Source organism: Sciurus carolinensis, chromosome 3 (assembly GCF_902686445.1).
Source record: "Sciurus carolinensis chromosome 3, mSciCar1.2, whole genome shotgun sequence".
In the NCBI taxonomy this organism is placed as follows: domain Eukaryota; kingdom Metazoa; phylum Chordata; class Mammalia; order Rodentia; family Sciuridae; genus Sciurus; species Sciurus carolinensis.
The window spans coordinates 152,408,993-152,436,919 of NC_062215.1; the positions used below are offsets into that span (position 1 = coordinate 152,408,993).

General features: G+C 38.2%; 1 protein-coding gene across 1 annotated transcript in view; it reads left to right on the forward strand.

Annotated features, from left to right (window-relative positions):
- Pard3b (par-3 family cell polarity regulator beta) overlaps positions 1 to 27,927 on the forward strand; it is a 1,015,658-nt gene that overhangs the window by 838,039 nt on the left and 149,692 nt on the right. The window contains exon 20 of the mRNA XM_047544116.1: positions 15,794 to 16,096. Coding sequence (XP_047400072.1) covers positions 15,794 to 16,096 — 303 coding nt within the window. The remainder of the gene's footprint in view (positions 1 to 15,793; positions 16,097 to 27,927) is intronic.

Sequence of the window (27,927 nt, forward strand, 5' to 3'; positions counted from 1 at the left end):
TAATAATTTGAATGTACTGACTGGGTGGTAACTGTAGGTGGGCATGACATGACTGAAGGAAGAAGACACATTACTAGCTCTTTCTCTCCCTCCTTCCTGGCTGCCATGACCTGAGAAGTTTCCCTCTGCCATGCCCTTTCCGCCATGATGTTCTCCATTACCTAAGGCCCAGAGCAACAGAGTTGGCAAATCATGGACTGAACCTCTGAAACTGAGCCCAAAATAAATTTTTTCTCTTCTAAATCATTCTTGTCAGGCATGTTGGTCATAGTGACGAAAAGCTGACTAACACAGTAATTTACAAGAGAAATAGATTATCATTTCACTTTTCAACAGCAACACCATCATAAGAAAATAGAGTCACATACGTAAAGTTCTCAGGAAAAAGAGGTGAGTCGATAATTTCATATTCAGCAAAACCAACTTTTAAATGTAAAATGCATATTTTTTATTAACTCAAGAAGTACTGTCCACATGAGTTCTTCCTGGGGAGTCTAGGAGATGACTACATTTTCATTAACATAAGGACCGCTGGTCTTCATTAAATAGGTGTTTATTTTATATATCGAATGTGTAATTATGATGGAGCTAGGACTAAATGAGAGTTGAACAGATTAGAAGAATGGTGTATAGCAGCTGTGTACTTTCACAATGCAAGTGAGGAGGAATGCAGGAATGGAGGGCAAGTGGCAAGAACATGGGAAAATTTCAACTCCTTTTAGCAATCATACTGTGTGAATGGTGGTACTGGCATTGTTTTTCCTGAGTGTGTGAGTGGGTGAGTGGGAGGAAATTGTAATCATGGGATATTTAATTCTAGCATTATCTGTTTCTTGAGAAGCAGAATTCTTAACATGGAAGAAAGATACAGGAGTAATATAGATGTGGTTGTGCTGGGGGAGGGAGACTGCTATGGTTTGGATATAGTTGAAGTGTGTTTTCTGTGTGGTAATTTTGGGAGATAGGAACTTTATGAGGTAAAGCCTTGTGGAAGAAGGTCTTGAGGTAAAATCAGAAATATTACTAATATGGATTAGTCTGTTTTTCATCACTGTGGCCAAGATACTCAACAAAACCAACTTAGAAGAAAAGTTTATTCTGGGCTCATGGTTTCAGAGGTCCAGGCCAGCTAACTCTATTGCTTTGGTTAGGATGTGAGGCAGAACAACATGGCAGAAGGGCAGTGACAGAGGAAAGCAATTGAGGATAAGGAAGCCAGGAAACAGAGAAAGGAGGGAGGAAAAGAGGGAGGAGCCAGGAGGACAAGATGTAATCCCCAAGGTCATGCCCCTAGTAATCTGACTTCCTTCGTCACACCCCACCTGCCTACCGTTACTGTTCAATTAGTCAATTCAAATTGGGATGGACTAATAACTATGGCTCTTGTAATCTAATCATTTCACCTCTTGCATTAACATAAGAGCTTTGGGGGAGACACTTTATATCTAAATTGTAACACCTTCAGAATGAATTGTGACACTCCAGATACCCTGACTTTCTGTTCTGAAATATGATCTCTACCTCTCTCACACATTCCCACCATTGCCATTCAGTGAGATAGAGGACCCATCCAATGGGGACCCTCACCAGAACCTGCGCCAGGCCATTTGAACCTTTTTTTTTTTTTTTGGGGGGGGGGGGTTGATTTCATTTTATTTTTCTTCCTCTTTTTATATACAAGTTTATTTTTTATTTTTTCCTACTTTTTTAATGTATTGTAGTTGTACATATTGGTTGGATTTGTTGTTACATATTTGTACATGCACACAATACAAAATAAAGCAATATAATTTGGGCATTATCACTCCTGACCCTCCTCATCTCCTGCCCTTTAGTCTCTTTCCTCTACTGATCTCCCTTTGATTTTCATGAGATCCTCCCTCATCTTTCTTTTACTTTTTACTCTCTGTCTTCCACATATGAGAGAAAACACACAACCCTTAATCTGAATTTGATTTATTTCACTTAACATAATGGTCTCTATTTTTCTGCAAGTAACAAAGTTTCATTTTTCTTTGTGGCTGAATAAAACTCTATTGCACATATATGCCACATTTTCTTTATTTATCTTTGGTTGGACGCCTAAGCTGGTTCCATAGTTTGATTGTGAATTGTGCTACTATAAACATAGGTATGCATGTATCACTATAATATGATGACTTTAATTCTTCAGGATAAATACCCAGGAGTAGTGTAGCTGGGTCATATGGTGGTTCCATGCCTAGCCCTTTGAGGAACCTTCATATTGATTTCCATAGTGGTTATACTAATTTACAAACCTACCTACAGTGTACAAGTTTTCCTTTTTGTCCACATTTTCTCCAGCACTTATTTGTATTCTTTTTTTTTTTTTTTTTTTTTTTTTTTTGTGGTGCTGGGGATTGAACCCAGGGCTTTGTGCTTGCAAGGCAAGCACTCTACCAACTGAGCTATATCCCCAGCCCTCTTATTTGTATTCTTGATGTCTGCCATTCTGATTAGTGTGAGATGAAATCTCAGTGTAGTTTTGATTAGTATTTCCCTAGTTGCTAATGATACTAAACATTTTTTCATATATTTGTTGGTCATTTGTATTTCTTCCTTTGAGGAGTATCTGTTAAATTCATTTGCCTATTTATTAATTAAAGTTATTTGATCTCTTGGAGTAAAGTTGTTGTTGTTGAGTTTCTTATATTTTCTTTAAATATTACTCCTCTGCCAGAAGAGTAGCTAGCAAATATTTTTTCTCCCATTCTGTGGGTTCTCTGTTCACATTCCTAATTGTTTTCTTTGTTGTGTAGAAACTTTTTAATTTGATGCCATTCCATTTATTATCTCTATGCATTAGTTTCTGAGCTTTACAGGCTCTATTGGGAAAGTCATTGCCTGCACCTATATGCCTGAATATTGACCCTATGTTTTCTTTTAGGAGTTGCATAGTTTCCTCATCTAATTCCTAGGTCTTTGGTCCATTTTAAATTGATTTTTGCATAGGGTGAGAGATACGAGTCTAGTTTCATTCTTCTACATATGGATAATCTGTTTCCCCAGTACCATATGTTTTTAGGCTGTCTGTTCTACAATGTATAGTTTTGGCACTTTTGTCAGAGATCAGATGACTGAAGCTGTGTGGGTTTATCTCCATGTCTGCCTTCTATTCTGTATCATCCTTCTATGTGTCTGTTTTTATGTTAGTACCATGCAGTTTTTTTTATGTAGCTTTGCAGTATAATTTGAAGTCAAGTATTGTTATGCCTTCAGCATTGCTTTCCTTTTTTTTTTTTTTTTTTGGCTTAGAATTGATTTGGCTATTCTGGGTCTTTTATTCTTCTAAATGAATTTTAGGGCTTTTTTCTATTTCTGTGAAGAATGTCATTAGTATTTTGATGGGAAATGCATTGAATCTATATATTGTATTTCATAGCATGGCCACATCCACAATATTTATTCTGCCTATCCATGAATATGGGAGGTCTTTCCATCTTAGGAGGTTTCCTTCAATTTCTTTCTTCAATATTCTATAGTTTTCATTGTAAAGGTCTTTTTTTTTTTTTTCTTTTTGTGACTACTATGAGTAGAGTTGTTTTCCTGATTTCTTTCTCAGCAGATTCATTGTTAGTAAATAGGAAAACTACTGATTTTTGTTTGCTGATTTTCTAACCTGCTACTATGCCGAATTATTAGCACTAGCAGTCTTTTGATGGAGTTCTTTGGATCATCTAGGTATAGGATCATATCATCTGCAAATGGTAATAATTTCACTTGTTCCTTTCCTATCTTTATCCCTTTTATTTCCTTCTCTTCCCCAATTACCCTGGCTAGAATTTCTAGCATGATCTTAAACAGGAGTGTTGAGAGTGGACATCCTTCTCTTGTCCTAGATTTTTAAGGAAATGCTTTCATTTCTTTTTCCAATACTCCAAGGTTGGCTTTGGGTTTTTCATGTATAACCTTTAAGATGTTTAGATAGGTGTTCCTTCTATCCCTAGTTTCTTCATTGTTTTTATCATAAATGGGTGCTGAATTTTGTCAAAGGCCTTCTCTGCATCTATTGAGATAACTAAGTGATTTTTGTCCTTAATTCCATTTATGTGATAAATTTTATTTAGTGATTTGCATATATTAAACCATCCTTACATCTCTGGAATAAAACCAGTCAGATAATGGGTATAATATTCTTAATATGTTGTTGAACATGATTTGTTAATATTTTATTAAGTATTTTTGCATCTAGGTTCATCATGGATATTGGTCTATAGTTTTCTTTCCATGATGCATCCTTACCTCGTTTTGGTATGAATGTGATACTGGCCTTATACAATGAATTTGGAAGTGTTCTACTCCTTTCTATTTTGTGGAATAATTTAAGGAGTATTAGCATTAGTTCTTCTTTAAAGTTTTGATAGAATTCAGCTGAGACTCCATCTGGTCCTGGGCTTTCCTTTGTTGAAAGGCTTTTTACTACTGCTTCTATCTCATTGCTATTTACTGGTTTTTTAGGTTTTCTGTTTTCTCTTGATTCAACTTCAGTAGATCATATTTATCTAGGAACATATCCATATCTTCTAAGTTTTCCAATTTAGTGGCATGTAAATTTTCAAAATAGCACCTAATGATCCACTGAATTTCCATGATGTCTTTTCATCTTTAATTTTATTAATTTTGGTTTTCTCTCTTTTTCTTTTGGTTAGTTGAACTAAGAGATTTTCAATTTTTTTTTTCCTTTTCAAAGAACCCACTCTTTGTTTATTAATCATTTGGATAGTTTTTTATTCTCAAGTTTATTGATTGTGGCTCTGATCTTAATTATTTCCATCCTTCTACAGGTTTTAGAATTGGTTTGTTCTTTTTCTTCAAGTGCCTTGAGATTCATCATTAGGTTGTTTATTTGGTATTTCTCTGATTTTCTTATAGGCACTTATACCTATAGACTTTCCTCTTAGAACGGCCTGCATAGTATCCCAGAGGTTCTGATATATTCTGTTACTATTCTCATTTGACTCTAAGAATTTTTTCACTTTTGATTAATTCTATCACCCATTCATCATTAGAAAATGTATATTGGTCAATTTCTATGTGTTTATATAGTTTCTTTAGGGTTTTGTCAAGTCAATTTCTAATTTCATATCATTATGATAAGATGCAAGGAATTATATTAATTTTTTTGTATTTACTAAGAGTTACTTTGTGACATAAAATATAGTCTATTTTGGAGAAGTTTCCATGAGCCACTGATAAGAAACTGTATTCAGCTGTTATGGGATGAAATATTCTATAGGTGTCTGATATGTCCATTTGATTCATAAAATTGTTCAGGCCCAAGGAGTCTTTACTGAGTTTAATGTCTGGACGACCTATCTAATGGTGAGCAAGGTGTGTTGAAATCACCCAGTAATATTGTATTGGGGTCCATCTAAGTGTTTGAGTAGTGCAATTAGTTGCACCCATGTTTGAGGTGTACATATTTATTATCCTTATAACTTCTTGTTGGATTGTTCCCTTTACCAGTGTGAAATGACCCTTTGTCTCTTCTAATTAATTTTGGTTGAAAATATGCTTTGTCAGACATAAGAGTAGATATTCCTGCTTGTTTTCAGGTTCCATTCACACTATATATCAATTTCCATCCTTTCACTTTTAGCCTTTGAATGTCTTTGCCTGTACGTGCATCATGCAAGTAACATATAGCTGGGTCTTGTTTTTCAATTCATTCTGCCAGCCTATTTCTTTTAATTGAAAGGTTGAGACCATTTATATTCAGTGTTATTACAGAGACATGTTTCATTCCTCCAATTTTGATTTATTTATAATGTTTAATTTAGTCCTGTTTATCATTTGCTTAGCTATTCTTCAAATGAGATTTGTTCACATGTGAACATTGGGGTTTATTCTTTATTCTGGGTGGAACATTTTGTTAAGTAAGTTCTATAGTGCCAGTTATCATGAATTCTTTTAGTTTCTGCTTAAATTGGAAGGTTTTTATTTCCTCTTCAATTTTGAAGAATAGCTTTGCTGGATTGAGCAATCTTGGTTGACAGTTATTTTCTTTCAGGTCTTGGAACACATCATTCCAAGCCCTTCTGCCTTTTAGAGTTTGTGCTGAGAAATCAGAAGTGATTCTGATAAGTTTGCCTCTAAACATGACCTGATGTTTTTCTCTTAAAACTTTTAAAATTCTATTCTTGTTCTGTATGTTAGGCATTTTAATTATGTGTCATGGAAAGATTTTTTATCTTGTCTACTTGGGGTTTTGAATGCCTTCTGTATCTGGATATCTCAAGGTTTGGAAATTTTTCTATTATTTCCCTGAAGGCATTATCAATACCCTTAGCCTACATTTCACAACTCTTCTTAATTCCAAAGATTCTTAAATTTCTTTTCTTAATGTTGTTTCAGATTTTTTGTATATTCTGATTATGGTTACTTATTTTCTTTTCTTTAATGCTCTCTGAGTGTTCAAGGTTGGCCACTTTGTCTTCTTAGCTCTTCAATTCTGTTTTCAGCATGATCCACTCTATTAGAGAATATTTCAACTGAACATTTTATGTGATATATTGTTTCTCATTTCCAAGATCTTTGTTTGTTTCTCTTTCAATCTTTCCATCTCCTTATTGAATTTCTCATTCATATCCTGTACTGAATTCCTCAATTCACTCAGTTGTTTCACTGTGTTCTCTTAGAATTCATTGATCATTTTTATAATGATTCTTTTAAATTCTTTTTCTGATATTTCATCCATTTCAATATCTTTGGGGTCAGTTGCTGGTGAATTATGACCTTTAGGAGGTATCATATTACCTCATTTTTTAATATTTCTAGCATTCTTGTGTTGGGTTTTATACCTCTGTTGGGAGGTATTTCTCTTCTGCTCTTATGTGTAGGCATTTTTTAAGGCACAGTCTTCACTTGCCAGAGTGTCCTAGAGTGATCTAAATGGAGACCCCATCATGTATCCACAACCTTTCTGTTAATTCTCTGGTTTTGCTATAGCAGTGAATGTCCATTGGAGGAATTGGGGCCCACCCCTACCTGTTTCTGCTTGTAGCATAGTCATTACTTTGGGGTCTCTTTAATTCTTTGTATTAATATGTAACTGAAAATTGAGTGTCATTATTTTGTGTGTGGAATAAGGTGCACTGTCTTCTGGTTGACTCTAGTTCAATAACAGAGTCTCTACCCTGTGAACTTGTAGTGTCCCTGTAGGTTCCTAGCACCTCATAGAATAGGGCAAAACAAACAATAGTAACAGTGGATACAAACACTATATAGCATTAAAATAAATACCCAGTTCCTACAACGACACCTACAACATTAATAACCACAAAAAACAGGAATAGTCAGGTAAGCAATTGTCAACAGTGAAAACAATAACCAGAGATATGGCTTTAAAGCAGGTGTCAGCCATGTCATTCACAACAGGAATAATTTCATCAAAATTCATGGTCGGGGCAGGAATTGCATAAACCAATACTAAAAGATGGTAAAAAAAAACAGTTAATTTAAGAGAAAAGGAAATGTGCTAGGAGGGTAGAAAAGAGTTTAGAATTTCAAAAAGTGAACAGAGAGAATGCAGAAGACATGTAGCAGGTGATGGTTCTAAGGAAAGTAGAGAGAAAATAGAAGAAACAAAGTAAAGGGAGAAAGAGAACAATAGATTTGACTGTTAGCAGGAGAAGAAAGAAGAGAAAGAGAAATAAACAAATGAAAGCAATACAAAACCAAACCAAAGTATACAAACCAAAAACCCCTAAAAGAGAAGGTAAGAAAAAATAGCTACATTTAAAAATAATAAAAATGAGGAAAAAAAACATATATGTCCCTGAACCAGTCAGCACATCAAGTGCTCAGGCACACATCTCCCTCTCTCTCTCTCTCTCTCTCTCTCTCTCTCTCTCTCTCTCTCTCTCTCTCACACACACACACACACACACACACACACACACAGAAAAATAAAGAAAAAGATTTTAAATAAAAATTGACAGAATCATCTCCAGTGAGGTGATCAAAATATTCAACAAGAATGAATGGTCACTGTCTATGCCTAACTGTCTTTCTTTCCATTTCTTCTTGAGCATGAACTAAGAACAAGAGCAAGGACTGAGGGTTGTTAACCCCTTTCTCTTTTTATGTTGCTCTTTGAGCTACCAGTTGGAGTGGCCTAAGTCTGAAGCTGGTTGAAATAGTTCTCAGTTTCTCTTCTCCCGGAATGAGATAGGTATGGGACGGGAAGTACTGTCAGTTGGAGTTTTGTCTGCACAGACCAGATTGGTTCATTCCCAGGGTGGGGCTGCTGCAGAGTTCTATGAGTGAAGTTCCAGTGGGTGGGGCTTAGGTCTAATCAGGCCTAGGGGCTTTATTGAGTGCTGTCTGCTCTGAAAGAATTAAATCAACACTCCCCTGGTGCCTGGAAGTTGCTGATCTGTGAGTGTTGGGGTGGGGGTGAGGTATCTGAATCTCAGAGGCCCCCAAGAATTCTACCTGTGGAATAGGAGAGTCAATCCTCCACACACTCTGCTGCCCAGACACTCTGCCTTCCCAGGCTTAGTCCCCAAGTATATTTACACTCACCTGTCCAGATCCCCCACCCAGTTCAGCTGGTCTCTTGAGCCACCAGACTCAAAGGAAAAATGAGTTGGGCTCCTCTTTGCTTTTCTAACTTGAATCTCCTGGGTACAATCTCCTCTGTGCCCATTTCTTTCCCATTCTGCTAGGTACGCCCTAGGTCACATGGCGGACACTTGCTGGCACAGCCTGGCAGTGTTTACGTGATCTTCCAGCTATACAGCAGCAGCTGAATCACAGCTGCTTCAAGATGGTTCCACCTCAGGTCTCTGAGGCCAGTTGAGAAACAGAACACCAGTGCACCTCTGGATCAGCTAAGTTCTGGCCTCTTTTCTGGTCTCAGGTTTTTCAATACCAAATCTTTGTTTCTGTCTGTGTTCTCCCTCCCTCTGTGGTGAACCGATGCCGCCACAGCTGGCACTGCCAACAGGCTCTGCTCCAGTGTGCTCTTTCTTCTTTGTTTAATTATACCCCAATAGTCTATAAAACATTCCCACTGTCCAATACCGAATTTTAGTGAAATCCCTCTTTCACCCACTTCACTGAGGAACAGTATTCCCACTGCTTGAATCCCAAGCCACAGAGCAATAAGGATTGCTGCCTCCCTCTAACTGCCATCTTGAATCTCTCTTTTAGCATCCAAAAATGTGAGGTAAATAACCATCTTTTCTCTATAAAGTTAACTTACCTCACATATTTTGTTGTAGTAACAGAAAATGAACTAATACAGAGACCTGGGATATGTGAAAAGGTCTACTTTTTGACCTCAGCGTTTTTGTTTTATAACAGTTCTTAGTCCATGACTTTGTTTTGCCAAAACTTTGTATATCGTTGTATTATATATCGCTGTATTATTTCATAATAAAAGTTAAACTAACAAAAATGTATAACATTATTTACCATATCACAAAATCTGAATACTAGGTATGTTTATTTTACATAAAGCTTATTGACTTTTACTGAAGCGTTCCTTGTGTAGAGAAGATATAGGTGGATAACTGAAACCAGTCTGTTTCTCCCACATCACATTTATACCCCAGCATTAAGTGAACATTGCATTTTTATGCCCATTTACTTGTGCCCTACCCTCCGGCTACAGAGCCTCCACCTTCCACAAGTTGGAAGAATGCTGACAAGTCCCCTCAAAACCCATTCATGTGCCACCACTTTCAGATTCTTTCTCAAAGTCCCCAAGCTAAGTTGACCCTTACCCTCTGTACATGCAAACATTATTCTCCACTGAATCATTGTTCCCTCATGTCTCTACTGAGGGACTCAGAGACGGATACAATATATCAGTAAATATCAAATGAATTAATGCTGACCAAAAATTAGTAAAAAGAAAATTCATGTGACATACTCAAGGAGCTTGTAGTCTAGTTATAGGAGTAGAAGGTCTAGAATGAATAAATAAAAGGTCTTGCCTTGTTTTGTTTTCACCACCTTGTTCCAGCATGTGGAAATGGTGTGCGGTTCTCCAGTCAGAGGGAGGGACATGAGCCAACGGCCATGGACATACAGAGTTTCTTAATGCTGGGGTATAATGTGACATGATGGAAGCAGACAAATTTGAGTTATTTGCCTACAGCTTCTCTACAAAAGGAACACATTCAGTAAAAGTCATTGACCAATTTCTATAAGGTTAATATAGCACAAGTGTGCCTAATATTTAAAATTGGAGGGGATTTAAATCCTAATATATCTTCCTTTGTTAGTGTACCTTTTGTTATAAAGAGAAACAAAGATACAGAAATTCAGACAAAATCAACCCAAGGGTTCAAGAACTGTATAACTGTATAATATTTAAGAATAAGAGAGAATTTACTGGATACAAGAGTTGAAGAGAATACAAACTATTAAGGTCATGTGGTGTTGTCTGCAAGTTTAGTCCCTAGGTTTAGTCCTCTAGAATACTAGCTCTGACTATTTGACCAAGGGACAATGTGTGTTCTTGGTAAAAGCAGCTGATCTTGAAGGGACCAGACACAGGTTCAGTGAACAGTAATTTGAAAAAATTGTCAAAACTGAATTGACAATAGAGTCTTGAAAAATCAGATTGAAAGATAGGATGACTACTGGTGCAGTGTATTTAATTATCTAAGTTTTGATTCATCATGACTCATAATTGTTAGAGAAACTTTTATGTTTCACAAGTTTTCTTAAAAATAAATCATATAAAAATTAAAGTAGCATGTAAGGTAGAAATGCTACTTTCAGTTCCACTTCCTGGAGGTAATCACTGTTAAGAATTTTCTGTATATATGCAACAATATCAATATATAATTATCAAATGTTACATATGCATATACGTATAACACTGGATGTATATCATATTTCCTTTTAGAATAGGACCCTATTTTTTAACACCTGAGAAAGATTTCTTTCATAGACCCTTATTACAACACAATTTTTCACTATTATAATAGTACTCAGTGCATTTTTGTTTTTGATCATATCTGAAATTCTTTAGTCATAATAAAAAAAATCCCATTTGCATTTATTGCTATAACATAAATTTGGTCAACTTATTTTGTTACTGTCTTTTTTACTGATTTTTCTGTTTTCTATTTTCTACTGCGTGGTCAGGGTTTGTTTTGTCTATTTCTCCCCTGCTGATAATTTGTTCTTTAGTGGTTTCCTTGTAATTATATTTGCTATGCTCAGATCTCCTTTCTTGACTTAACAATTTAAACACTAACTACTGATGCCTGTTTTGCAAGGCAAGGAAAGAGCCTAACCAACCTCCTTACCAGCTTCTGATTTTCGTTGGTGATTTTACTTTTACATTGTCAGAGTATATAATATTTAATGTTTGTTTATAATTATTGTTTGCACAGATGTTTAGCCTTAGCATTTGTAAATGAATGTATTATTCACCCCTAGACCTGTCAATCTGCTGCTTCACCAGTGTCTTAGCCTGTTTTGCTGTCCTTGAAACTGGTTAATTTACAAAGGACAGAAATTTACCTTCCTACAGTTCTGGAAACTGAGAAGTCCAACTTTCCAAAAGATTACCCCCCATACCTTTTTTTTTTTTTTTTTTTTTTTTTTTTCTTTCAGAGCCGGGAACAGAACCCAGGGCCTCACACTTGCAGGGCAAGTGCTCTGCACTGAAATACATCCCCCATCCCCCACCTCTTAACCACCACCATGGGAATTAGGCTTCAACACCTAAATTTTGAAGAATATTCAGACCAGAGGAATTCATGTGAATTCATTTGACTCATTTCCTAGTTGCCTACTTTTCATTATCAAGTAGTTTTTCAAGATGGGTCAACAAGTATAATAATACCCAGTCTCTGTTTTTAAGTGTTCAAAAGTACTTTTTTTTTTTTGTCTTTTGTTCATGTTGGAAGCCAACATGAATTTGCCTGAATTTTATTTTTCTCCTTGAAAGAATACTTATGCTTACTACATGCAATAATTTCTAATATTTTCTCTCATTTTATTTTAAAGCTGTATGACCAATTAAATTAATTTCATGTTCTACCATGTTTGAAATTTAAAGGAAAAAGAAAAAAACTTGCTCAAATGTAGTATGAGATGGCATGGGTAAAATGATGTAAGGTCACCGGTAGCTCAGTCCTTTATCTTCTCTCAGAAATCTTCTTCCCATATTGGCTGCAGGCACTGCCCTGGGAGTTTTTTTAATGGTCTTTGATTTGGGGGAGGAGGTAATCCTGACAAAAGATCAGTCTGCTTCTAAGTGAAGCCTCTGGTTTTATTTTTATGAGTTTGGGGTTATCCCTGTTCTTCTGCCTTTCAGAGACAAAGCAGGTGGATTGTTCTCTCTCCCCCATCTCAACTCCTTAAAGTTTGCTCAGCTCCAGTGGCTGCTGAGAGGTATCCATCTCCTCCAGCCCTGCCTCTTTTCCATTTTGAAGCTGGATGCTCCCAAAATTTTCCCACAATTCCAGGATTCTACCCCTGCCCTCAGACCCTTCTTTTCTAAGTGAGGGTTTGCTGCCTGTGTTCTTCCAGACTCTGTCCCTGGCTTTCAGTAAAAGGTATGCCCTTCCATAAAAGTGAACATATATCAACCCTAGGCAAACTCCACCTTTTGGACTGGGTTCCTATTTCATTGCAAGGTATGAGACTCTGCCCGTTCTTCTAATTCCATTGTAGGTGGAATGTCCTTCCCAGTATACTTAGAGCTTCAGGTAGGGAGGTAGAGTAACCATACTTTTACTCTATCATTTATTACAATCTCCTGATTAGAGAGCCATGGTGTGACCAAGACACAATAGAAATGTTCTTTAAAGAAGATTATTCTGGCAACATTTTAAGACATAGATTAAAGTGGAATAAGGTGATATACCAGAAAGTCTTAGAATATACTAGACTTACACAGTGTACTAGAACTTTCTACAGTGACGGAATTAATCTGTGTCTACTCTGTCCAATACAGTGGTCACTAACTACACGTAGCCATCTGGTACTTGAAATGTAGTTTTTGAAACTGAAAAGATGAATTTTTATTTCACCTTAATGAATTCAATTATAAATTGAAATTCATACACATTGATAATGGCCACCTTACTGGATGCTGCAGGTATAGGCAATATAAAAACTGAACACTACACTGTGGATAAAGAATTGCAAATAGAAGAGGGAAACTCAGAGGTGTTACAGAAAAAAGAAACAACAAGTGTTTCCATGGTGGGGGGAGAGAAAAAGGAGATTTAAATAATTCAAAGGTGATATGCTCTGGAGAATGAGGAAACTAGTAGTACCATGAAATGAAAAAGGTTATATTATCATGGCTGTTTTGAAAAATAGATATTTTAACAGGTTGCGTTCCCAGTAGTGAAGAGACCTCCAAGTGGAAATGACTAAAAACAATTAGAATTCTCGCATTGAATGGGGTGGGGGAGTCAGAGCAACAAACATGAAATCTTTTTCTTTGACATTCCTCTCTTGAGAGAGTCTCTTCTGCCTCCATACACCCCCTTTCAGAGATTGCCTTGTCCTCCCCACATGGAGAGACCCTGATCTATGGCATAATAATGATGGTTCAGAGAAATTACTGTTTCACCTACCGAGTGATTAATATGAAATTAGTTACTGCAACACTCAGTGGTGCAGAGAGGATCCAGGAGAAATTTGGTTTTGTTTTAAAAAGGAAAAATGCAAGATAAAATACTGCTTTACATATACAGAGTACTTTTCATCGAGAATCTCAGCGCACTCATCAAGCTTAATTAAATGAGAAAACCTTTAAGAAAGAAAGGGATGAAGTAAGAAACACAGATTCTAGTGTTCTGTTGCTGTGATTTTAGAAAATCAAGCTCGGTATTTTCCTCTTCTGTTAATGCACAAGTGTAGCCCCATGTGGCAGCCAGGAGATATTCATCTTGCTGCTGAAAGATTTCTCTCGAAGGCATCCCACTTATAAGGGCATCCCACAGAACCCCACCCCCTAACTTTATTGATGTCCTTCGCTCTATTTGCAATGGAAATCCATCCCTATCATCATAGTGCAGCAAGCTTTCTCTGATAATCGAGTCTGCACTGTCCCTGGAAAGATTATTTTGTTGCAGAATAGAGCAGGTTATCTTCTTTATCAAAAATTATTCAAAACAAACATCCATGAATCTAGGACTAACATGCATGGAAAGGGGACAGGCAAGGCCCCTTAACGGGTACCCTACTGTGTAATCTTCCTTTCATCTTAATTCAAAATCCCTTGGAAATTCAAGTTGCCTTATGCAAAAATATAAATTCTTCTAATTACTTGTATGTAGGATACATAGTTGGGCCTAGTCGAAAGAGATGCACAATCGTGCATGCTGGTATTTATTTTCATCTGTTTTGACTCGAGGAAAGATGCTGCTTTTTTTGTTTTGTTTTGTTTTTTTGCCTCCTCTTTTGTTTTCTTGCTTTTTCTCTCCCCTGCCCAATTTCTTTTCTTCTCCTTTCTACTCAAATAAAACTAAAAATAAAAACAAAATGCTTCTTGTAAAAAAAAAAATACCTTGAAAGACCATGACTTCTAAAGATTTTGACAGCAGGTTTGATGTTTTGTCAAATAAAACTAGCTGCCACATACAAAAACAACTGTTTTTGTTTGAAGGGGAGAAAAATTCTAAGGGGTTTTTGGTTTTATTCTGTAACTCATCCAGGCCTTCTCTGTGTGTCCCCAGAGGTATATGGATCTTTCACATCTAGCCCACAGCCTTCTCACATTCTCTGCGTCTAGGACTTCAAGTTTGTCCCCACCCTTTCGTGAGCATCTTTCTTCAGTCACCTGAGCCAGCATCATCTCACTCTCTTCCGGAACACACTGCTCCTTGTTTACCCAGTGACAGAAGGTTAACTCTTTCCTAATTAGTACCACGCTCCTCTAGCATCATTGAGATCATCTCTGTCTATCAGGATGCCACCATGCCTTTCCATTTTATCACATAACTGGGAATTTAGGAGAGCCGATCATACACTTTCCAGATTAAATGTCAAATCTTCAAAATTCAGATGGATTTGAAATCCACCTCCATCTATTTTTCTGCTCCATTCCCAGCAGTACACAGTGGCACTGACTAGCAGCAGCATTTTGTAATTTCAGTGAAGGCTTTGGTGCTGTGGAATTCTGCCAGTAATGGTGTTTAATTCACTTATATGTGCCAATTCATCTCTGTCAGGAGCCTATTAATTTCTTCATTATTTTACTCTGTCCATAGCCCCTATGTAATGAGACGCAATGATCCCCATTTGTGTAACCAAAAAACTTGGAGTCTCTTACAAATTACCCTGATCCCACTGCTTTTAGTGACCAGACTCTGTATTTCTTTTTCATGTTTAAATCAATTTTTGCAAACTCTTTTTCCTAGAATACATTTTGGAACTCTAAAGCACTAAAGAGTGAAGTCATAGAAAAAGGGTTACATTCTGATAAGCTATTTAACATGCATCCCTGTCCCAGTGAACTCTGCCATAATATCTACTAGAGATACAGAATTTCCACAAACACTTCCCAAGTGCAAGGAAGGAATGCTATCGGCCTGGTCATCAGTGGACAAGATGTCAAAATACCTACAGCATTGCTATCTGAGTAAAGACCCTGTAACAAATAAAGGTCAGAGATATAAAATTAATCTTCTTATGCTGTCAGCATTCCTGCAAGGTGTGATCCTGAGCAAATGAGAAAATGACAGCTGAGCAGCTAGCAAGAGTTAACATAGAGTCAGGAGAGTATTTCACTGTATTAGCATATGAAACTCATATATGTCTCTGCTACCTCTTCTACATTTTTCAGGATTGGAGCAAAACATCAGGAGCTAAGGGAAAAGCAGGCCAGAGATCTTGTTGATTATGCTACTGGTGCAGCTGGATCTGCACATGATATGGAAGATGATGAAATGGACCCTAATTACGCCAGAGTAAACCACTTTCGGGAACCATGTGCATCAGCAAATGTCTTCAGGTCTCCATCTCCCCCTCGGGCTGGACCCCTCAGTTACCCTCGGGACGGCCGTCCATTGTCTCCAGAGAGAGACCACTTAGAGAGTCTCTATGCCAAGGTCAACAAGCCATATCATCCACCAGCTCCAGTTGACAGGTAACGTAACTCAGTGAAAGATGAATGTAGTTTTAATTCAGTAAGTTTCAAATCATCTCTACTGCTGAAGCAGATAAAAATATATCCTTCAGTCTATTAAAACTGAAATGACATGGTGCCACAGACAAGTGCTACACTTTGACCTACCGGTAAGGTATCAGCCATCAAAAATAAAACAAGAACCGGTTATAAAGTGGTATGAATGAATGGTGGTAGAGAAGTTCATGGTGCAACAGGGAGTAATTTTGGCAGGACTATTGTGACAGAGAACTAATAATGAAAACTTTGAAGGAATATTGTCCTTTCTCCTAAGAACCCTATTGTAAAAGACTTACTCAAGACGATGGCATGACACTTGGAGGTGAGGAGTCAGAGAAGAAAACGATGACTTCCAAGTAGGCGTAATTGAAGAGGAGATACAGATAGATGGGAGGCAGGGGACAGGAGACTTTGAAAGGTAAGATTGGGATTCCACAGTCAAGGAAGATGTGACTCTGTATAGGTATCCGTGGATGATCAGAGGTAGACAAGGAGATAGCCTTAACAGTAGAAGCTGATGAAGTAGACAAAGAGAGAAGGTGACAAGGCAAGATATTTAGGGTTAGCAGCTAAGGAAAGAGATCATAGGATCATCTGTCAGTACAATCCAAGTAGGTAGGGAATAAGAGGATCCCAACTACAAATCCTGCCAAAAGTAAGACGCCTTGTCTCCTGAAAGGCAGATCTAAGAAATTTTTAATCAGTGCTTTATTAGTTGACCTTTGGGATCACATGTGCGAGGAATGGGTCAGTGACCTTCCTCTAGTCTGTTTGTAGCTTGCAATCTGGAGGCAGGAGGTGATAAGAAGTGTGGCAGGCATGAGAGTTCTCAGTCTAGATGAAAAAAGACTTGTTTTCCAGATTTCTGAGTCCTGACAACCACCCAGTCCCTATTAGTAGCCAGCTTTTGTGTGATGGCATGATGTATCGGGTAGGTTTACCGTTTACATTTCCCCAGCTGGGCGATATTATGCACTTTCAATTAGGTTGGGGAGAGGAAGGGAAATCATGGCATTTTTATGCAGACTGTAAAGTGTAGCTTCACAAGACTGATTACCTTTCAGAGCCTTTCCAATAACCAAGTGGGAAGGAAGGAGTAATTTTTAATCCTTACTGTCAAGCTTCCAGGTTGATAATATTAAAGAAAGATGGTCAAGTTTTTCTTTGGGACAAAATGAAAATATAAATTCCTATGACTGTGTAATATAGCCATAATAACTAAACTGCTAATTCAGAGGATTGATTAAGAGTTGGTCTTTTTTTTTCTCCCCAGCCTTCAAATAAGGTTGAATTTTATCATGTAAATAATAATACCATGTTTGAGTCTATTCTGGCCTAAAGCATAGTCAATCTTCCTCTCCCTAAATCAGATAAGTCGTCATAGCAATCCTCTTTGCATATGTCCCCTGCTAGAATTCCCATGAAGGGACTGTTCCTTGGACCTTCTCAAGCTAGTTTTCCCAACACTAATTCCATAGAAATAAATATGGGGCTTTACGTAAGAAGAAGTTCTGGAGTCAAATACACAGGAGGCTTTCTGGTTAAGTCACAGGAACAGGTTTCCTCCTGTGGTCTTCTTAGGCTTGATATGCTAATGTGCATTCTGAGACTAAGCAGACCAAGAAAAACCAGCACTCATCACACCCTAGATTTTTGTCACCTATACTTAATTTTCCCTCCTAGATCTGGCACTGTGGAACACACTGCCCTAAGCTAAATTTCACCCCTGTAGATTTGACCAGGAAAGAAATTTCCTAGGATAATCTCAGTTGCAGCCACTAAAGAATAGCATCAAGAAAAAGTAAGTTATTTACTACCCAGCCCAGACATCTACATGACTAATAGGGTCTTACATTTGGCTCTGACCCCTTTGTATTAATAAATGATCTGAAACTGCTTTCAGTAGAGTTTTAGAATGTTGTCATACTTTTGCAAAGCAGATCAAAGGGTGGCTCTTTTTACTCAGAATTAGCTTTATTCTGCTCTTATCTTTAATTATATTTAAAGGCTATTCTGCTTCTTGTTCTTAAAGTCTTAAAGCAAGCAATTTTTGTCTTGGTGCATAGTAAGCTTTCCATGATGGTAGCTGTGATAATGGTTACCCTGATTACTATCATTACTGTCCTTTATCAGTGAAATTCTGGCCCAGGTGAGAATAAGAAGAGTTCATTTGACAGTGTCCCCAGTGGTATCCAGAGATAGACACTGGAGTTCTAAGCCTCATTTGCAATTTAAAGGGAACCATCATTTACCCATCCATTTGTTCCATCTTTCACCCATTCAGTAAGTATTTCTTTGTCACCTACTGTGTTCTAGGTGCTGCAGAAAGCTCTAGGGAAGATGCAAGGACGGTCAGGACATGGTCTCAACCCAGAAGTCATGTTCTAGTCAGTTGGGGACCAGTACATGTGTAAATGGATAATTGCAATATCGATAGCAAAGGAAATATTTTTGTCCTAACTCAACTTGGGCTAGTCAGGAAAGGCCTCCATAAGGAGGTGATATTTGAACTGGCTCTGGAAGGATTTGTAAGTATTGACCTGATGCAGGAGAAAAATTGTTCTCCTTTCAAAATAACTGTGTGCAGGAAAGAAAGTGGTGGGAAATGGGATGGACAGCAGGTTGGAACCAGTGTGTGAAAGAATGGTTGCATCTTCTGCTGATACTTATTGACTGGTAGCAGGTGTTGGGAAGGGTCCTGAGGTTATGCCAGAATAGTGGCGCCTGTCCTGAGCTTCAGAAAAGCAAGTGGTGTGCATGCGTGCTGTGAATATTATATTTTCCAATCCAGTGGACAGTAAGAACTATGAAAGTATCATAATTGGGGAATGAGCAGTTCAATTTGTATTTAGGGAAAATGGCTCTTTTAGCCTGATGGCTATCTAAGAGAAGATGGTCAGACTGTGAAACAAATTGGGAAATGATTATAAAATTAAAAGATGACAAGGACCTGGAGTAATAGAGTAGCACCAGAGATGGGGGAAATAAAAGCAGCCAAAAATCTTAGCGTAAAACTGAGAGAACAATGCTTAGCAGGTAGCGCCCAAGCAAGGCTTTCAAATGCTCCGGAGGGTCAACAAAATGAGAACTAAAAGAGAAATTTTGTGTTTGGCCTCTAAGTCATCGGTTAACTTGGAACAATTCCAGTAGCTAAGGAGGAGCAGAGAAAGAATTGTAATGAGAAGAGAATTGGCTAGAAGATGAGAACTTGGTGAGTTTGTAGTAAAGAGAGCAGAGTTGTTGTGGGATGAATAAGAGGGCGCCTTTGAAATCCCTCCTGTGACAGTCACTCAGAGTTCATATTGAGAATTCAGAGACCCTCAAGAATGAACTTCTCATGTTATCATCACAGAATCTGAGGCCCAGAGAAGCTGAGTGACCTATTCAAACAGCATGGAGTCAGGACTCCATTCTAACTTTCTCTATATTGAACAGTTGTCCTCTCCCTACCCTACACTGCCATATAAACCCATGCTCTCATTTCCTACTTAAAGAAACTGGCTCAGTGCCCAGAAAGGTAGAGTGGCATCCATTTGGGTTCCCAATATATAAATGGCAGGTTAAACCACGGCTTTTGAAATGAGGCTGATGTAGGCCCAGTCCTCTTCCAGATAACGATGCCTGACTTTCAATAAAATAACTTTTCCAAGATGTCAGATCTCATCCTTGTGAAAATAACAAATACTTGTGAATGTCTGCTATATATGGTGTGTTAGAGTCATTCATAAAAGCTCAATAATACAGAAACCTGGGTGAGAGGGGCAGATGGAAAGAGAGAAGATGGGAGGGTTGCAGAGTTGAACCCAAGGCAGGCAGACCCTGGCCAGCTCTTGGTGAGGGGCTTACACTCATCCCAAGAGAGGCAGGGTGGGGCTGGGGTGGCTCCCTCAAGGTGTTAGCATGAGAGTAACCCTGGGATTCCACAGGCTGTTCACACCTCCTGCCCCTCCTCACCTGGAAAAGGAGGGTTCTCATGATGGCCTCCCATGCTTTACGTTTTTTGGTACCTCTGTGTAACATACCCTATTTACCCATATATGGTTCTCACAGGAATGCCTCCTATGTGTGTGGCCCATAGTAGCTTCCTTTAGGGACAACTTCTGTCCGTTACCCAGAGCTGACCCTGAACCTCCAACCTTTCTCAGAGGAAAACTGTGGCATATAAAGTCTTCATCTGTAAATGATAGTGGTTAGAACAAACCTGCTGCCACCATGCCAGAGATACCCTAGAGCTCTTGGGGTAATAATGTGTTGGTGTTCCCCTGCAAGGCCAGCAGATCAAAGGCTCCCACAGTATCTGGACATTAAAACTGCATGTTGGAAGAGGGCAGAGGAGTCCCAAATAGGAGAACCAGAAAGGCTCATGTGGCTCTCACTAGTGCCATTGTGGTGTCAAGTGTGTTCATTATTGTGATTATTTAGCACTCCTTACTAGAGATTGCCAAATGTGTTTGATCACATGCTCTATCAGTAAAAACAGTTTGGCATGTTCACTTCTCAAAAGATGTGTGTTTATTTGTTCCTTATTGATAGAACTTATTTACCCCAATAGCATATTATAGGAATTTTAAAACATATCCCAAATATCGACTTTAATAAAAGAATAAGATTTTTAAAAATTCCACTCAAGTAGCAGCACTAATATTCCCCATACACACACACACACACACACACACACACACACACACACACCCCAGTGGGGTATGTACCCTCCTTAGAGGACAATGGTTTGAACAACAGGCTCCACCATGGCGGGCATCTTGCATGCTTTTGCTCACCGTTATTTCCTCAGTTCCTAGAGCACTTGGTACTCAATCCATATTTTAGAATGAATGAATGGTTTAACAGAATCTGAGAGTTGCCTGGGACCGTTAGAGATCAAGCCTCTCATCAGAGGGATATTCTCCACAAAATCCCTCACAAGAGGACACTCGCCTCATTTTGGCAATCTCCCAGTAACAAGAACTCAAGAGGCATCCTTTTTCACTTTTATCTCACTCTAATTGTGGCTGAAATGCCTACTTTTTATCAACTCAAACATGGTCTCTATGGAACATTCTCTGTGGACAGGGAACACGAGCCTCCCTTACAGCCCTTCAGGTATTGAAGTGACTTCTGTGACCACCCCCACAGACAAACATCTCCTGAACTCCAGATGTGCACCAGGCTCTGTGCTCAGAGGTGGCCTTAATGAGGATGCAGAAAGCAGGGCGTGTAACCTCAAGAAGTCCCTTTGTGGTCTTTTGTTCAGTATAAACTCCTCTGGTGTTTCGGTTCCTTCTTATCTTATACTTTGCACCTGCAGCCTTCTTGGTGGCCATTTTCTGAATACATTTAAGTCTTTCAAGTTTATGATTCTTTGTTTCATGGCATGTGGGATTGGAAGCCACATCTTAGGTATCATTAGAAGTCAATGGGATTTTTATATCCTTTGTCTTAATCTTTTGTACTTTTTAAGGTGGTCTAAAGTTTTACAACAGTTGTTATTCTTAGCTTTTTTGGTACTTTTTAATTTAAACTTTTTTTTACTTGAGTTATCAAGCTAGATTCCCCCATATATCATACAGAATTCTATGTTTCTTTTGTAATGATTTTTTAAAAGGTAGGATATTCTCTGTATCTAAGTTAAAAATTTACTTGTTAGGTTTAGTCTGTTGTTGTACTCAATAAAGATATTTTAAAGTATTGATTTTTGTCCTCCAATATATTAGCTATCCTTACTTGGTTATATCCTTCTCATACTTAATCATTGTGGACTCATCTATGTCATTGATAAGATCGTCGATCAATGTCAAGTACAATCCCTGCAGCTCATTACTTGCGACCTCCATTAATCAGCACTCTTTGGAATCCTCACTCAGCTATTAATCTAGTCTACTATTATCTCGTCTGCATTCTCCAGTTCATCTGTGCACGTTGCCGAAGACATCGTCAAATATCTTACTGATGTTGAGGTGCACCTTTTTTGTGACAGTCCTTTGATTTACCATCTGGGAACTCTGACAAGAAAGGGAATTACATGCTCTTAGCGAATCTTAGAAATAACTTTTGCCTCTTCCACATATTCACAAATATGTCTTTTTAGACTTAACTGTACAAAATAAGACTTTGTGTGATCCTATGTAATACTGGGTTCTTAGTATTTGATTACCAAATACTTACGGACTTACATATGGTGGATGTTAACTTGTATCCTCAGCTTCCCAGGCTGCTGGGATTATAGGCACGCACCACTATACCCAGCTTCTTGTAGAAAATATTTGTTGATCATCTTTTGTTCTCTATAGATCATACAAAATAGTTTAGAAACAATCCTGATCTTCAAGGAACTCAGTATAATAGCTGAAAATGTCTCATGAACAAATAATCACAGTATAATATGTTCCATTAGAATAAAATTATATGCAGGATATATTATCGAAATTATGACATTGCAAATGCATTCAATTTGGGAAGTACCTGAAGTTATGGATTGGTTTTTCTAGGACCTTGAATCAAATGTATTAATTTTTCAAACCCTCAGTTTCTAAGGACATGAGGACACCCTATCTCCTATGGATTGTTTATGGCCTAAGTGAAATTAGCTCACTGCCTAGCTCAATTAGTGTCAGCTACTATTGTTTGGGAAGGCTATTGGACTATATATTATTGAACTATGTAATATATTATCTGGCTCTATATTGAGAAGGTTATTGAACTAAATATAACTATTCAAGAAAGTTATTGATTATATCTAGCTGTTGACCCTTAGGGTCATATATTTGGAACTTGTTAGATTCCATGTGATGCATGGTCAGGTAATGAATGGTTAATTCCTTCCTCCAACACCAACCTGTGCCAGTGTAGTACAATTATCAGAAACAAAAAAGTAGAACAGAAAAACAAGTCAGGGGATAAAAGAAGGAACAACTAAAATGCAGTTTAGCGTCTATCATACATCACCTGCAAAAGTGAAGGATGCAGTGGTTAAACTCTGACACTCTGGAAATTGTTTATTAAAAACTGTACCTCATTAGATATCCCTGAGCTGGTCATCGGAACTCAGATTGTCTTCCTGCCCCATCACTTGAACATCCATTTGATTTGGAGTTAGGCTCAATGATGATCCACACAAAGGGCTAGCCCTGTTTCTATGGGTCCCGGAAGAGCTGTAAATAACAACAGTGTGTCAAGTCAGATCTTGTTTGACTATAAACAACTGAAAACCCAACTGACATATTTCTCTTACCTGTTGAGGGACTCAGGTGGCCCTAGACTCAAAAAGTGGCCACTTTTTCCTCTCTTTGCCTTCTTCAGGGGCTGAACCTCATCATCCTGTTACATTAAAATTCTGTGATGACTGTGGCAGCTCTAGGCTTCATGTTCACTTGCTGGGGAGAATGACATAGAAAGGGACAAGTAACCAATGGAATCTTCTAATCAAGTTTATTCTTATGGAAAAATTCCCAGAGAACCCCAACAAGTTCCCATTGGCAAAAATTTTACTAAAGGCACTTTTAGATGCAAGAAGATTTGAGGAACAGTGTTTCCTTTATCCAGTGGAGAAAGGCATTGTATGTGGCTTTTAGGGAATCACTCCGTGGAATCCACTACAAACAGATTATGTCTAGATGACTTCTCTCCTTTCCTCCCCTTCTAACTTCCTTTTAATAATGGAAATTTTATAGATTAATGGTACATAGCACTTTGGTCAAATGCATTCTTATTAACTCCCTGTGGGAGGCCATCCTTATTAAGAAGGCCCTCCTTATAGCTCAGATAGAAATTTTTCAGTCTGAATAACTTCTAATATTCCTTCACTAAGGCAACTGGGGGATACACATTCTTCGTTTTCTTGATCCTTGAAAAAGTTTGTTTTGGAAATTCTAAGATAAGAGCCATGAAGGATATAAAAAGCATTAACAGGAAAGCTCTCTAACCAGGTGTGAACAGCTGGGTATGAACATATCTTGTGCTATTTGGGCAATGTGGGATAATTGATATCTCTTCATCATAACAGTGTATTAATTTCAGAGATTCAGCCTCTCACTAATCCACAGCTTTGTCACGTATAGCTCACGTCTCTATCACTGTTTGTCCCCAGTCTCCACCCTAGTGATTTCTCCAGTTAATTTTATTTTAGTTTAAAAGCATTTTAGCTCTTAACTTCTCACTCATAACTCTGTGGAAACTGTGGGTAGAGATTTGAATGGCGAATATCCTAGATTTCTGAGAGATGTGTTTTTTAGTTTCTGTAAACAGTCAAAGTGATCACATCTCAGTTTTGGAATCCCAGTGATAAATGCCATTTCCATAGAGATTTAACTCATCAGTTAAATGAAGCAATCAATTTTTTTTTTCTTAGAACATATTACCATCCATTTTTAAGTGACTTTTCAACAATAATGAGAAATCTCTTAATGAAAGAATCTTTGTGACGAGATAAGTGCTAATAGTAACAGATATACCATTAACTCTACTTTCCTCCATTCCCTATTTAAAACTCGATGTTCTCATTAATTATTTTTTCGTGTCCTAGGAGCCTTACTCTTGGGACTGTACTAGTTATGTTGGACTAAGTTGTCAGCTTTCAGGGGTGACAAGTATAGACAGGCTTCCCCTTTCATATACACAAGGTGGGCAAGAAGGGTTGATGATCAGTGACCACCCATTTGCAGGACCACCCATCCTAATGCCAGACAGTGAGTGGGCATGTTTGAGGAAAGTTTTGCCAAGGGGTCATTCTGATTTCTTAAAGCTGTCATCTAAGCATCGACTTGGACATTTTCAAATAAATGTCTTAAACCTCAGAAATAGTGTCATCTGAATAATTCTGTTCATTAAAAGGAAGTTATAAGGGATGTACCAAGTATCCTCAGTTAGACATAAAATAACACAAAGAAAACAGAACAGAATAAAAGCTTCCTGCTCCAGAGAGGGATGCAGTTGAGGACCTGGAATAGTGACAGTGATATGTTACCATAAGGGTGAGCCAAGACTCTCTGGGAGTATGTAAGAGGGGTGCAGAATGTTTATCTGGGTTCTCAAAAGAAGTCTCCTCAAAGGAATGCATATTATTTTGTAAGAACAAGTAGACATTAATCAAGTGGGCAGAATAGCCTGCGCAAAGGCCCAAAGAGAAAGCCTGGTGCATTCAGGAAGCTGCTGCATCACAAGAGCCGCAGAGCAGAGCGTCAGTCAGGGCAGCTGGAGGCAAGAGATGAAAGACGGCACAGGCCACTGTGTTAAAAGTCAGATAACCCAAGTTAAAGCATTGGACCAGCTCAAGGGCAGCAGGGAGCCCAAGATGGCATGTTCAGGTCTATGCTTTAGAAAGATGACCGAGCCTGTGGGATGGGAATCGATTTCACAAATGAGAAGTTAGAGACGTGGAGAAATTAAGAAAAATGTACCTATGGTGACACGGACAATAAGTTGTAAAGGCCAGAATTCAAACCAGATCAGACTTTAAAATCTATGCACAAGAGTCCATCTGTGCTAGGGTTCTTCAAACTGTAGGTTGTAATCCATTAGTACATCTTGAAATCAATGTAGTGGGGGTCATTGGACATTTTTTAACCAAATAGGAGAGAAAATATCATTACATGGATTGTAATGAACATAAGGATTATTTCATGTTTTGTTTCAGTCTTAAATATAAATAAAATATGGGTATATGTTTTGGCGGGGTGTACCAGAGTACTACAGCACTATCCAAAACACATTCTTCACCATGGACTGCTGTAAGGAAAGCTGGAAGCTACTACACATGTAGAAAGAACATGCCTGTTCCCCCTCACCTGGCAGACACCTGCCTTCCCTCCTTCCCTCCTTCATTCATTCATTCATTCATTCATTCATTCATTCATAAATCATCAGATGCAAACTGTATACTAGGCACCCTATTCAAGGTTGTGGGAATACAAAAGCATATTAGAAGCCCTGGGCATTGACCTTCTCCTCCACAGCAGTGCTAGATTCGTGTTACTCTACAGCAGTTACTCTTGTGACCTGTGGTTTGCATTGATCTATTAGACCAAACCGCATACCTTCTCATTACATTGCCAATGCTAAGGACAGATTCCAAAGTGCCCTGTTTCTGATTTCTGTATTTAATGCAGTGTGTAATCAAGAATAGGCCATTGTTAGGTCAATTGCTTTTCTGTATTTATCTGTTCAAACAATAAATAATCAGTGGGATGAGAAAGGGCAGTAAAAGATGGTTTTAATGTTAGTACTCATAAATATCCAACGTCTTAAAGAGATGTTTTAATATTTATATGTGGTAGAATTCCCTCCCTTCTGGAGAACTGACTGAGAATTGATATGAACCCAGAATCCAAGAGCCATTGCTTTGTATGGAATTTCAGTCAGTTCTGAGCGAACGTTCTGGATTCCCTCAAATGTGGCCATTACTCAGCCTCTCACTTTCCAGATTTCAAAGACCTTTGAGTACAAGCCGAGAAGTGATATTCCATTCAGTGCAGATGCAGAAAGTTTCCTACATCAAGGTCATCAGGAGGCCTGGACCATGACCATCCGGAGACCAGAGTCTGACCAGATATCCTTTTGCTACTCCCTCTACTGATTGCGTCAGGAAAAATTAAGCCCGGAGGACACCGGTCAGGTGACATGCCCTCAACACCTAAAAGGAAAAGCATAGCTGTGTCCTCAGGACAGGTTGATGTCCCTTCTTGGGAAGATGCAAAGCAAGTATAGCTCACAATCAAAATTACTTGTGAAATCCCTTAAGCCACATTTAAGTGCAGTGTGCATAATATTGTGTATTACAGTTATGTGAATTATTACCTACATTACAGTGTAAGAGCCAGGAAATACATCAAAGGAGGGCAGGAAAGGAAAATCGTCACATGAGAGATAACTTGGTGGCTTCAGCATAGATTCTGAAACCAAACCTTGTTTGAGGCTAAGCTGTGCTACCCAGGGTAGTCGCATGACCGGGTCAGTTACTTACCTTCTCTCTGACTTGGCTTCCACTTCTATAAAATGGGCACAGTCATAGTACCCACATCAGAGTATGTTATAAGAAGTTAACTGAGTTTACATACATAAACAGAAAGCAGCATCTGGCAGTTAATGAGCACCATCTAAGTTTAAGGAAATACGTATGCTGGTATCTGAGCATGTGTACCAGTCTGCAAGTAGGCCTGCTACTAATTCCCTAGGAGTGAATCCAAGTTGAGTGGAGAGGTCCCTTGTTCTCTTCACCCAGTTTTCCCCATGATCACAGCATAAAATCAAAACCAGGAACTTGACATTGGTACAATGTATGTGTATATTTCTGTACCATTTCATGACACTCATCTATCTGTATAACCAACCACCTTTGCGATCAAGGTGCAGAACTCTTTTCATCACCACAGAGATATCTCTCATGCTACCACTTTATAGTCATATTCCCTTCCCACCAACCCTAACTCTTGGCAACCACTCATCTGTTTTCTGTCTCTATGATTTTGTAATTAATAGAATGCTGCATAACTGGAATCAAATGAATGGGGAAGCAAATAACCTGAGATTGGCTTTTTTTCCCCACAGCATAATGCCCCTGAGATCCGTGTGGCTCACTGTAGGTATTATTAGATTTTCTTTGTCATTGCTGTATAGTATTCCATGGTATAGATGTACCACAATTTGTTTAACCATTCGTCTATTGAAGGACCTTTTGGTTGTTTCTAGTTGATGACTATTAGAAATAGAGATGCTATAAAAATTCACCTCCAAGTTTTTGTGTGAACGTGCTTTTAGGTCTTCCATTCCTCTCTGTATGCCTTTTATTTCATCTTTTTGCC